This window comes from Nerophis ophidion, linkage group LG11, assembly GCF_033978795.1.
Source record: "Nerophis ophidion isolate RoL-2023_Sa linkage group LG11, RoL_Noph_v1.0, whole genome shotgun sequence".
Classification (NCBI taxonomy): domain Eukaryota; kingdom Metazoa; phylum Chordata; class Actinopteri; order Syngnathiformes; family Syngnathidae; genus Nerophis; species Nerophis ophidion.
Genome location: NC_084621.1, coordinates 32,316,978 through 32,331,515, shown reverse-complemented (window position 1 = coordinate 32,331,515; position 14,538 = coordinate 32,316,978). Strand labels below are relative to the sequence as shown.

The 14,538-nt window shown below is 38.2% G+C and overlaps 1 protein-coding gene across 5 annotated transcripts in view; it reads right to left on the bottom strand.

Annotated features, from left to right (window-relative positions):
* The window catches only part of ptpn3 (protein tyrosine phosphatase non-receptor type 3), a 92,811-nt gene that overhangs the window by 53,490 nt on the left and 24,783 nt on the right, over positions 1 to 14,538 (bottom strand). For 3 of the 5 annotated variants that reach the window (XM_061915652.1, XM_061915650.1, XM_061915649.1), the window contains exons 3-5: positions 3,208 to 3,342; positions 3,024 to 3,066; positions 2,787 to 2,868 (exon numbers count right to left, since the gene is read on the bottom strand). In XM_061915652.1, coding sequence (XP_061771636.1) covers positions 2,787 to 2,868; positions 3,024 to 3,066; positions 3,208 to 3,342 — 260 coding nt within the window. Of the gene's footprint in view, positions 1 to 2,786; positions 2,869 to 3,023; positions 3,067 to 3,207; positions 3,343 to 14,538 lie in introns of those variants that run through there. The other 2 variants (XM_061915653.1, XM_061915655.1) reach the window with 2 other exon arrangements.

The following is a 14,538-nucleotide window of genomic DNA, read 5'->3' as shown; positions in this document are numbered from 1 at the left end:
TGACTGCAAATTTTGTAGATCAGATTTCTCCATTGAACACGGCGGCCAAATGGATATAGTCACTCATGATTGGTCAGAGAAGCCCAAGGCAACGCAGCACCAGTCACAGCCCATTATTATGTGCCACCTTGTTAAATGGAGACCCGAGGGTTTAACATATGCCGAGACAAAGATGGCTATGCTGATAGCTGCAAGCAACATCCCGTTCTTATTTGCAAATGTTTTCAACAAATCGGTGAAGGATATGTTCCAGGATTCATAGATTGCTCACCAGTACTCAAATGGAAGAACAAAGGCTACTCAAATAGTAAATGGTAAATGGGTTGTACTTGTATAGCGCTTTTCTACCTTCAAGGTACTCAAAGCGCTTTGACACTACTTACATATTCACCCATTCACACACTGATGGACGGAGCTGCCATGCAAGGCGCTAACCAGCACCCAACAGGAACAAGGGTGAAGTGTCTTGCTCAGGACACAACGGACGTGGTACTAGGTGGGGATTGAACCAGGGACCCTCGGATTGCGCACTGCCACTCTCCTAATTGCGCCACGCCGTTAATAGTGAAAAGGAAGTTTTATTTTTATTTTAAGTAAGCAGCAAGTACAGTACAGTTAGTAGAACAAATGTGTTTTCATTAGAATGTACTATATACTGTATATACAAACCTTGTTTCCATATGAGTTGGGAAATTGTGTTAGATGTAAATATAAACGGAATAAAATGATTTGCAAATCCTTTTCTACCCATATTCAATTGAATGCACTACAAAGACAAGATATTTGATGTTCAAACTCATAAAACTTTTTTTTTTTGGCAAATATTAAATAACTTGGAATTTCATGGCTGCAACACGTTCCAATGTAGTTGGGAAAGGGCATGTTCACCACTGTGTTACATCACCTTTTCTTTTAACAACACTCAATAAACATTTGGGAACTGAAGAAACTAATTGTTGAAGCTTTGAAAGTGGAATTCTCTCCCATTTTTGTTTTATGTAGAGCTTCAGTCGTTTGTATTTTACGCTTCATAATGCATCACACATTTTCGATGGGAGACAGGTCTGGACTGCAGGCGGGCCAGGAAATTACCCGCACTCTTTTTTTACGAAGCCACACTGTTGGAATGTGGCTTGGCATTGTCTTGCTGAAATTAGCAAGGGCGTCCATGAAAAAGACGGCGCTTAGATGGCAGCATCTGTTGTTCCAAAACCTGTATGTACCTTTCAGTATTAATGGTGCCTTCACAGATGTGTAAGTTACCCATGCCTTGGGCACTAATGCACCCCCATACCATCACAGATGCTGGCTTTTGAAATTTGCGTCGATAACTGTCTGGTTGGTTCGTTTCCTCTTTGGTCCAGATGACACGATGTCGAATATTTCCAAAAACAATTTGAAATGTGGACTCGTCAGACCACAGAACACTTTTCCACTATGCATCAGTCCATCTTAGATGATCTCGGGCCCAGAAAAGCCGGCGGCGTTTCTGGATGTTGTTGATAAATGGCTTTCGCTTTGCATAATAGAGCTTAAACTTGCACATATAGATGTAGCGACAAACTGCATTTAGTGACAGTGGGTTTCTGAAGTGTTCCTGAGCCTATGTGGTGATATCCTTTAGAGATTGATGTCGTTTTTTTTATACAGTGTCGTCTGAGGGATAGAATGTCACGGTTATTCAATGTTGGTTTCTGGCCATGCCGCTTACGTGGAGTGATTTCTCCAGATTCTCTGAACCTTTTGATGATATTATGGACCGTAGATGTTGAAATCCCTAGAATTTTTTGCAAATGCACTTTGAGAAATGTTGTTCTTAAACTGCTTGACTATTTGCTCACGCAGTTGTGGACAAAGGCGTGTACCTCGCTCCATCCTTTCTAGTGAAAGACTGAGCATCTTTTGGGAAGCTGTTTTTACACCCAATTATAGCACCCACCTGTTCCCAATTGGACTGCACACCTGTGGGGTGTTCCAAATAAGAGTTTGATGAGCATTCCCCAACTTTATCAATATTTATTCCGACCTTTTCCAACTTCTTTGTCACGTGTTGCTGGCATCAAATTCTAAAGTTAATAATTATTTGCAAAAAAAAAAATGTTTATCAGTTTGAACATCAAATATGTTGTCTTTGTAGCATATTCAACTGAATATGGGTAGAAAATAATTTGCAAATTATTGTATTCCGTTTATATTTACATATAACACAATTTCCCAACTCATATGGAAACGGGGTTTGTATGTGTATATATATATATATATATATATATATATATATATATATATATATATATATATATATAATAATAATACTACAATGGTCTAATATACTTGTTAATTTCTTGTCAATAGCTGGTTACGTTCTACTGCAATGCTGTTCCAGCTACACTTTTTAAAGTTTACGAAGCACCTATTTCTTGGTGTTGTTTCAAGCTATCTTAGCGGCTGGCTTAGCGATTAGTGTGTGTGCTAATGGCTTGCTCTTTCTGTAGCATATTTAGCCTTATCCTCCAGTCATCCAGTGATAAATAACCAAACAATAACAATAAACCAAATTACGTAACAATCCATGAAAGTAGGACCAACTTTTTTCAGTGAGTGAATTATTTTGGTAAGTCTTCGGGACGGCTGAAATACGAACAGGCCCAGGCCTGAGGCACTACCACATTTTGGTGGGTTTCAATGTCTCAAGTTGAGGCCATAAAAATGTGACTAAGCAAATACAACAATAATCAACATTGCAGTTTCATTAGGGGCTAAATAAGCAAAGGTAATAGAGTCGGTACCTTGTCTGTTCATGCTGCAGAGAGTTGGGGTCGGAAATGAAGAAGCGTACTCTGAAGTTCAGGTAAATGGGATATGCAAGCCCTGCAGTTAAATGTCACTTTGTCAATATTGCCTTCAATCTACAGCCACCTCAATAATCAATGATATACATAATCAAATTTTTATTTTGATATAAAGATTTTAAAAAAATGGGAGTCATTCTAAACAAAGACAATTAATTTTGTGGAGAAATCTACCTTTTATCTGCTTCTTCAAGGATTTCTCAGGCTCCAGCCATCTCTGAGAGAAAAAAAGAAACGCATAATGGCTTACATTGGGTTAAAAAAAAAAAAACATTTATGTCAGCGTGCCCTGTGGTTTTAGGCAATGAGAATGTGTGATACGTTACAGTGGCTGGCTTAATGTGCAAGAGATACTCACAGGCGAGTGTGTGCTGGCTGTAATTGAGGGGATAACTGTGCTGGACTCTCTGAACTGTAGACTAAAGAGCTGCTTCTCTTGCAGGGCCAGGTGGTTGCACACTTGGTCCAACAGAACCACACCTTCATCCTGCTTCTGAAACACGCACACAACAAATGACGTGAGGCGCAGCCAACACTATTGACCGCTGTATATACAATTACTAACTTTCATTTTGTTTGCATATTATTTTATGACTTTGTGATGAATCTGGACCAGGTGTGTGGAATGTGTGTCTAGGGGGCCATTGTCAGGCCGGAGCTTAATTCATTTTGGTCCTACGCATGTAGTACTAATGTAAATAATGAATTGTTAATGACATGTATTGCTAAATATTACACTTATATGCATAAAGGTCAGATGTGGATGTTTTGTTCAGATAACTTAGCATATATGTATTGACCTACATTGGATTGATTTAAACATTTTTAATGCACAATATTTATTTTTATGAATAAATATATATAATACATATTATGTAATATTCATTTTCTGTATGTGAAAAACACTATATATTTGCTCATTAAATTTAGGATAATTAAATCAATATCACCTTCAACTTTCGTATTTACCCAAATACAAGACTTTCCTAGAAAAACGTCTGAAAAAGACAAGTCTTCTTAAATTTGGAGTTTAAACATTTTTACATGCAAACCAACTGGTGGTGCCAAACCACTTCTCCCCATGCATGGCAGAGCTTTTTGTAACATCACTCACACAGAGTTATAATGGCAATCTTAGGTTTATGATGAAACACAGTCAAACAACTGTTGAGCAGTTGTTTGATGACAGTAGGGCTGGACGAATTTGGCGAAAATAACAATCACGATTAATTTGAAAACATGAATATTTATGGCACTACTAAAACTCGACTTTAAATATAGTTTAAAAAAAACTGGATATAAATCAATGATGAATAAACCACAAGTAAAATAATAGCCATAACAATTCATTTAAATAATCTCAATATAAAAGATCTGTTTTTTCCTATTTGTTTTTTATTTGTTTTTTTCCAGTTTGTTTTTAACTCAGTTTTTTACCTTTTACAGTTTTACCACCATGAGCTTTTTGAGTGAAATAACATTTAATAAGTGCTTTGAGCACATTATGCTTGCGTAAGGTACTTTTTGAAACCTCATTTTTGTAGGTGCAGTCAGACCAGATGTGGCGCATTGCGCTATTAATGTGAAAGGGGGGAAGTGTGCTGTGCTGTTGTTCTGAGCTGGACAAGTGAAGAAGCGACTTGAGGCAGCAAAAAAAAGAGCAAGCATCTTAAATTGCGACCACAGATTAACGTAACATCGATGATGTTGTTACAACAACACACATAGATTAAATGTGTTGTGGGTGAAAGGATGCTCTTATATATTATATTACTTAGCATCAAGGGTTGGAATTGGGGGTTAAATCACCAAAAATGATTCCCGAGCACGGCCACCACTGCTGCTCGAAGCTCTTCTAACATTCCACGGGGTGGAACAAGGGAATGGTCAAACGTAGAGAGTAATTTCACCACACCTAGTGTGTATGTGACTATCAGTGGTACTTTAACTTTTTTTTTTTTTTTATAAGCTTTAGCTTCGTAGTATAGCCGCTGCTTTAGGTGGCTGTCTCGACATTGTGGAGTTCAGGACGGCTGGCGTTTGAGTATGTCTGGGATAAATGTGTGCTACTGGACATATTATTTTCAAAATAAATATTTCTTCTCCTCACAATGACAAAATTTCACTTATATTGTGTCTATTATTTTGTGTTTATCAGCGGATTCCATTTTATTGGCCAATAAAGTACTTCTGTCCACGGTTATGTGAACACATACATACATACATATACATACATATACACACACATATATATATATATACATATACATATATATGTAAATATATATATATATATATATGTATGTGTATAGATATACACACATTTATATATACACACACAAATATTTATGCATATATACATACTAGAGATGCGTGGATAGCAGAGGTGTGGACTCGAGTCACATGACTTGGACTCGAGTCAGACTCGAGTCATGAATTTGATGACTTTAGACTCGACTTGACAAAATGTAAAAAGACTTGCAACTCGACTTAGACTTTAACATCAATGACTTGTGACTTGACTTGGACTTGAGCCTTTTGACTTGACATGACTTGCTACTTTCCCCAAAACCCAACGATTAAAAAATTATTCAGGAGCGCTCCGTATTTTCCATTGTGTACGCGTGTTTGTCAACATGTGTGCAATGACAGCCTGTGCGCTACCTGTCAGTACAACAGCCAATCAAATTACAGCCAATCAAATTACATCCACGTTGTTTTCGTCACACAGCATTCACCCAATCAAATTGCAAGAAAACCAACGAAGAAGAGCTTTCAAACAACAGAAGAATAAGTGAAGAAAATTATGCCATAAAGTGTTTCGTTCGGGTATTAAAACTACGACTTGGTCAACAAAACAGGAATTGCCGTATGCAAAACATGCGGTTGGAAGATTACAGACGGAGACGCATCATTTTACAACTTCGTTTGACATTCGAAGTTGCACAAAGAAGGGTACGTTTTGAATGTAAACTAACGTTTATTGGCTGAGTAATGTGACTTTTATTTGCTGTGTAGTTAAATCAGTGAGGCTGTAAACTCACTGCTAACGTTATAATAATAAACATCTTTTAAGTAGACGCAGCATTGAGCGCTACTGCCTATTGCCGCAGACGAGACGCGGGGCCGCCATCTTGGAGTGGTGATCCGCTCCACTCAGTGCAATTCATTTGGAAAGAGCAATGAACTGTCAGCGCATTTAATTCATTAACTCACTGAATACCACTTATATTCACGCGCTTTTTTGTCATACGTGTAACTATGATAAAGGACACATGTCCTGGCGTGTTCATAATTTGCCTAACAGTAATAGAATATTCTTACATGCTGTAAGTGACCAGACGTCTGAGATCAAAACTGGGAATATAATCCCAGAGAAGGGGAAAAAAACAGTCAGCTATTTTGAAGTTGAAGAAACAATATGATTAGGTTGTATATACATGCGTATATCCTACATAAACAATGTATGAATACATTAGATATCTATATATCTTACGGACCTATAGACCAGAGGTTCTCAAATGGGGGTACTTGAAGGTATCCCAAGGGGTAGAGGATATTTTTTTTAATATTCTAAAAATAGCAACAATTCAAAATCCTTTATAAATATATTTATTGAAAAATACTTCAACAAAATATGAATGTAAATGCATAAACTGTGAAAAGAAATGCAACAATGCAATATTCAGTGTTGACAGCTAGATTTTTTTGTGGACATGTTCCATAAATATTGATGTCAAAGATTTCTTTTTTGTGAAGAAATGTTTAGAATGAAGTTAATGAATCCAGATGGATCTCTATTACAATCCCCAAAGAGGGCATTTTAAGTTGATGATTACTTCAATGTGTAGAAATCTTTATTTATAATTGAATCACTTGTTTATTTTTCAACAAGTTTTTAGTTATATTTAAATCTTTTTTTTTCTCAAATAGTTCAAGAAAGACCACTACAATTGTGCAATATTTTGCACTGTTATACAGTTTAATAAATCAAAAACTGATGACATAGTGCTGTGTTTTACTTCTTTATCTCTTTTTTCAACAAAAAATGCTTTGCTCTGATTAGGGGGTACTTGAATTAAAAAAAATTTCACAGGGTGTACATCAATGAAAAAAGGTTGAGAACCACTGTTATAGACTATATCTCTGTTGCTGCAACAGTAGAGAGTTTATTCTGTCTTGACACTTTGTATTGATATTTTCTATTACATTCTTCCTTTAAATGATCATGTTTACAGTGATTGTTTTATATGTATTTTTCATGTATGTTGCTTTGGATAAAAGTGTCTGACAAATACTTGATCATATATAAACACCTGAAAGTCTTTATTTCAGATAAAACCACCAATCTGTTTCACTGGATTCAGAATAAAACCAAATTCTGTCTTACTCAACAAAGTTAGTATTTGAATATTGTTACTTGAAGACTTATCTGTGGTTACAATAAAATGAGAATGCATCATAATCAATGGCGGCTGGTGAATTTTGTTTTAGGTGGGCCTGAAAGTTTGTAAACCAAATACCTGTAGGGGGATCATCCTCCCTCAGAAGATTTCTTTGTGATTTTCACATACAAATATTGTAGTTCTTTGCTCCTGCTTAACTCTGTGGTAATATTCTTTTCACAAAATACAACCAATAGAAGTTTAATGTAAATTCTTACTTGTAAAAAGTAATCCTCCAATTCCTATTTTCAACAGTCCGCTCAATTGAGCAGGAAAACGCTGAATACCAGCCCAGCATCTTTGTTTTCTACCTGTCAACTGTCAGTTTAGGCTGCTTGCCGGCTCCTCATCACCACTTAAAGATGGCGGCCAAATTGCTTGCGTCACAGCAGCTAATTCTGCGTCTACTTATAAGATATCTATGGATATAACGTCATTGCAAACACGGCAATCTGTTGCGTCCACTGCAGTTCTTTTTGTCAAGTGATTTTTTTTAAGCAGGGTTGCATGAGGTACATAACGTTACGTTAGTGAATGTATCACACACAGTAACGTAACGTTAGACGGCAGTCAGCAGCACCGCGTATTTTAGCCACCTACAAAAAGACAAACATAGTCAAATAAAGGTCAGTTAAAATGTATACTATATTGAGAATATGTGTACATATTCCAAAGAGCCCTGACATCTAAGAAGTACAGCACTGTTCATTGTTATGTTCATGTATTTGTTATGTTTTTTATGTGTACGCACACATAAACACATACAGTATGAAATGAGATCAATGAGATAAGGTAACAACATGATATAAATTGCTGATGAACTAGTTACAATGCAATATTCCATGGAAATACAATGTTAACACTTTTCTGCAAATAAGTACAGTTGCACTTGTTTTTTCAAATGTGTTTATACTGTAAAGGAATGAGTTAAATGTTTAGAATAACTGGTTAATAGTGCTATTATGAAGTGCAATGTCAGCACTGTTTTTTTTTAAATAATAAATACATACAGCGTTTTAAAAGCATACACAATCTGTGTACATATATTAGTCTGTGGTTAAAAAGACTTGAAATGACTCGAAACCCAAAATGCAGGACTTGGGACTTGACTTGAGAGTTTCCAGTATTGACTTTGGACTTGACTCGGACTTGCCTGTCTTGACTCGGGACTTGACTCGAGACTTGAGGGCAAAGACTTGAGACTTAATTGTGACTTGCAAAACAATGACTTGGTCCCACCTCTGGTGGATAGGCAATTATAACATCCGCAACCGCATCACCAAAGTCGTCATCCACCTGCATTCCACCCGAACTAACATTTTATCAAGACCGTACCCGCCCGCCAACCGCCCGCTGAAATACATCAGAAGTCGGCCGCCTTTATCACTCACAGAGATATTTAAAACTGTTTCACAGAGTATCGAAGACAATTAGGGCCGCCAACGTTCTCGCGATTATCCAATAGCGTTCATCCTGATGACAAGAATATGGGCGTGCTGTGAAGCTATATCCTTAGACACCTTCAACAACATGTACGAACCGGTTGTTGGTCCGGCAATATGTTGTGTGCAGCTTCCGCAATTACACGTGCAAGATTGAAAGGCATACTGGGTGATACAGAGTACACTGATGCTTGTGATATAAACAACTTTAACACGTACTAATATGCGCCACGTTGTGAAGCCACAAATACACAAGATAGACAAACACATTTCGGGAGAACATCCTCACAGTAACACAACATAAACGCAACACAACAAATACCCAGAATCCTTTTTATTTTCGACACTTCCTGAATATATTTTACACACCCGCGCCCCCAACCCCGCCCACCTTACCGACGCACGGAGGTGGGGTGGCAGGGTTTGCTGCTAGCGGGGTGTATAAAATAGTCAGGTTGTATCATGAATACAAAGGATTCTGGGTATTTGTTGTGTTGAGTTTATGTTGTGTTACTGTGAGGATGTTCTCCCGAAATGTGTTTGTCGTTCTTAATTGGTGTGGCTTCACAGCGTGGCGCATATTACTAAGAGTGTTAAAATTGTTTATATCACAACCATTAGTGTACTCTGTGTCACCCAGTATGCCTTGCAGTCGTGTGCATGTGTCTGGACTGACAAGCAGATCGTACATGCTGTAGAAGGCGACAAAGACAATGGCTTCATAGCACGCCCTAATACTTATTATCTGGGTGACTGCCGGCAGTCATTCAAGAAAATAATAGCGTCTCCTATTGTCTTCTTCGCTTTACGACACGAGTCTTAAATGGCTCTTTGAATTATCAAATGTTTCCGGATGGTTCAACCGCCACCCGCCCGAATCTAATTAAAAATCTATTTTTTCGTCATGTCAACCGCCCGACCCGCGGTTTATCCGCGGACTCCGCTGATGAGAACGCAAGCCGCGTGTCTCTAATACATACACATAAATATGTATGAACATATACATATATATACATATGTATATATATATATATATATATATATGTATATATATATATATATATATATATATATATATATATATACATACACACACACACACATGTACATATATATATATATATATATATATATATATACGTACATATATGTACGTATTTATATACACTTATATACATATATATACACATATATATACAAATATATGTACATATATATATATATACCTAATTAAATACATATATACATATACATATATACACACACACATGTATATATATACACAAACACACATATATATATATATATACATATATATACACAAACATATATATATACATATACATATAAACACACATATATATATATATACACACATATATGTATATATATTTATATATATACATATATATATATATATATATATATATATATATATATAGATGCAAGATGGCGGCGCCCGGACGGGCTGCGACACTGCGGTGCTCTTGCTAAAGATGGAACATTTGGCGGAAATGCCGGACAGTTCTGCAGACTTCATGGCTGGCTCGCATCGTGGTCACTCCGTGATCACGTACGACCGCCAGACACTTCTGGATATGGACATATCGGGCCGTTTTGGACCGATAGACGCGGGCTTGTTCGACGTGCTAACTAGCATGGGAATACGTCGGCGGCTACATCCAGCGGCCTGTGAAGCAGCGGAGTCTAGTAGCAGCGGGGGCCGTCTACGGAGCAGACGCCAGCGGTGTGATCGGAAACGCGGATGCCGAGCGGGGCTTAAAACAAAGCAGAAGGCTAATCCCCACAGAACACCACTTCCCTCCATCCTGCAGCCGCATTTAAATGGAAGATGCGAGACTACTGGTCTGGGTAAGGAGTCAGTTAAATTAGAACAAGTTTTTTCTGCTTTGAGTGTTTCAGAGTTGGACATGTGTTTTACTGAGGTGGCTAACTATGATGCGTGCAGTTTATCAAAGCAACAAACAAACAATCGGAAAATCCCAGTTACTGAGGAGGCTAACCATGATGCGTGCAGTTTATCAAAGCAACAATCAAACAATCGGAACATTCCCGTCGTATCAATTCCTAGATATGGTCGTAATTATACTGAATGCACTGGGCATAATAAACACAACATTATTAATATTGCTACTACGGATAATTTGATCAAAAATTCCCTAAAACAGCCCACTACCTATAATATAGGTTTTTTAAACATAAGATCATTGTCTCCCAAAACGTTGTTAGTTAATGATATCATCAGAGACAACAATCTTAACGTCATCGGTCTCAGTGAAACCTGGCTTAAACCAAACGACTTTTTTGCGCTAAATGAGGCATGTCCTCCTAACTTTACACATGCGCATATTGCCCGTCCGCTTAAAAGGGGTGGGGGGGTCGCACTAATATACAACGAAAACTTTAACCTTAGTCCTAACATAAATAATAAATATAAATCGTTTGAGGTGCTTACTATGAGGTCTGTCACACCTCTGCCTCTACACCTGGCTGTTATCTACCGCCCCCCAGGGCCCTATTCGGACTTTATCAATGAATTCTCAGAGTTCGTTGCTGATCTAGTGACACACGCCGATAATATAATCATAATGGGGGACTTTAATATCCATATGAATACCCCATCGGACCCACCGTGCGTAGCGCTCCAGACTATAATTGATAGCTGTGGTCTCACACAAATAATAAATGAACCCACGCATCGCAACGGTAATACGATAGACCTAGTGCTTGTCAGGGGTATCACCGTTTCCAAAGTTACGATACTCCCGTATACTAAAGTATTGTCCGATCATTACCTTATAAAATTCGAGGTTCAGACGCATGTTCGTCAAACTAATAATAATAATAACTGCTATAGCAGCCGCAACATTAATACGGCCACAACGACAACTCTTGCTGACCTACTGCCCTCGGTAATGGCACCATTCCCAAAATATGTGGGCTCTATTGATAACCTCACTAACAACTTTAACGACGCCCTGCGCGAAACCATTGATAACATAGCACCGCTAAAGTTAAAAAAGGCTCCAAAAAAGCGCACCCCGTGGTTTACAGAAGAAACTAGAGCTCAGAAATTATTATGCAGAAAGCTGGAACGCAAATGGCGCACAACTAAACTTGAGGTGCACCATCAAGCATGGAGTGATGGTTTAATAACTTATAAACGCATGCTTACCTTAGCTAAAGCTAATTATTACTCAAATCTCATCCACCGTAATAAAAACGATCCTAAATTTTTGTTTAGTACGGTAGCATCGCTAACCCAACAAGGGACTCCTTCCAGTAGCTCCACCCACTCAGCTGATGACTTTATGCAATTCTTTAGTAAGAAAATTGAAGTCATTAGAAAGGAGATTAAAGACAATGCGTCCCAGCTACAACGGGGTTCTATTAACACTGACACGATTGTATATACGGCGGATACTGCCCTCCAAAATAGTTTCTCTCGTTTTGAGGAAATAACATTAGAGGAATTGTTACAACGTGTAAATGGAATAAAACAAACAACATGTTTACTTGACCCTCTTCCTGGGAAACTGATCAAGGAGCTCTTTGTATTATTAGGTCCATCAGTGCTAAATATTATAAACTTATCACTTTCCTCGGGCACTGTTCCCCTAGCATTCAAAAAAGCGGTTATTCATCCTCTTCTTAAAAGACCTAACCTCGATCCTGACCTCATGGTAAACTACCGACTGGTGTCTCACCTTCCCTTTATTTCAAAAATCCTCGAAAAAATTGTTGCGGAGCAGTTAAATGAACACTTAGCGTCTAACAATCTATGTGAAACCTTTCAATCCGGTTTCAGGGCAAATCACTCGACGGAGACAGCCCTCGCAAAAATGACTAATGATCTATTGCTAACGATGGATTCTGATGCGTCATCTATGTTGCTGCTCCTCGATCTTAGCGCTGCTTTCGATACTGTCGATCATAATATTTTATTAGAACGTATCAAAACACGAATTGGTATGTCAGACTTAGCCCTGTCTTGGTTTAACTCTTATCTTACTGATAGGATGCAGTGTGTCTCCCATAACAATGTGACCTCGGACTACGTTAAGGTAACGTGTGGAGTTCCCCAGGGTTCGGTCCTTGGCCCTGCACTCTTCAGCATCTACATGCTGCCGCTAGGTGACATCATACGTAAATACGGTGTTAGCTTTCACTGTTATGCTGATGACACCCAACTCTACATGCCCCTAAAGCTGACCAACATGCCGGATTGTAATCAGCTGGAGGCGTGTCTTAATGAAATTAAACAATGGATGTCCGCTAACTTTTTGCAACTCAACACCAAAAAAACGGAAATGCTGATTATCGGTCCTGCTAGACACCGAACTCTATTTAATAATACAACTCTAACATTTGACAACCAAACAATTAAACAAGGCGACACGGTAAAGAACCTGGGTATTATCTTCGACCCAACTCTCTCCTTTGAGGCACACATTAAAAGCGTTACTAAAACGGCCTTCTTTCATCTCCGCAATATCGCTAAAATTCGCTCCATTCTGTCCACTAAAGACGCTGAGATCATTATCCATGCGTTTGTTACGTCTCGCCTCGATTACTGTAACGTATTATTTTCGGGTCTCCCCATGTCTAGCATTAAAAGATTACAGTTGGTACAAAATGCGGCAGCTAGACTTTTGACAAGAACAAGAAAGTTTGATCACATTACGCCTGTACTTGCTCACCTGCACTGGCTTCCTGTGCACTTATGATGTGACTTTAAGGTTTTACTACTTACGTATAAAATACTACACGGTCTAGCTCCATCCTATCTTGCCGATTGTATTGTACCATATGTCCCGGCAAGAAATCTGCGTTCAAAGGACTCCGGCTTATTAGTGATCCCCAAAGCCCAAAAAAAGTCTGCGGGCTGTAGAGCTTTTTCATTTCGGGCTCCAGTACTCTGGAATGCCCTCCCGGTAACAGTTCGAGATGCTACCTCAGTAGAAGCATTTAAGTCTCACCTTAAAACTCATTTGTATACTCGAGCCTTTAAATAGACTCCCTTTTTAGACCAGTTGATCTGCCGTTTCTTTTCTTTTTCTTCTATGTCCCACTCTCCTTTGTGGAGGGAGTCCGGTCCGATCCGGTGGCCATGTACTGCTCGCCTGTGTATCGGCTGGGGACATCTCTGCGCTGCTGATCAGCCTCCGCTTGGGATGGTTTCCTGCTGGCTCCGCAGTGAACGGGACTCTCGCTGCTGTGTTGGATCCGCTTTGGACTGGACTCTCGCGACTGTGTTGGATCCATTATGGATTGATCTTTCACAGTATCATGTTCTCATAGTCATCATTGTCACCGGCGTCCCACTGGGTCATTATTGTCACCGATGTCCCACTGAGTGTGAGTTTTCCTTGCCCTTATGTGGGCCTACCGAGGATGTCGTAGTGGTTTGTGCAGCCCTTTGAGACACTAGTGATTTAGGGCTATATAAGTAAACATTCATTGATTGATTGATTGATATACACACACACACATATATATGTATATATATATATATATATATATATGTATATATATATATATATATATATATATATATATATATATATATATATATATATATATATATATATATATATATATATATATATATATGTACTAGGGGTGTGGGGAAAAATCGATTCAAATACCAATCGAATCGTTTACGTTGTGGGATTCAGAATCGATTCTCATTTTTTAAAAATCAATTCTTTTTTTTTTTATCAATCCAACAATCCACTACACAGTAATACCATAACAATGCAATCCAATTACAAAACCAAA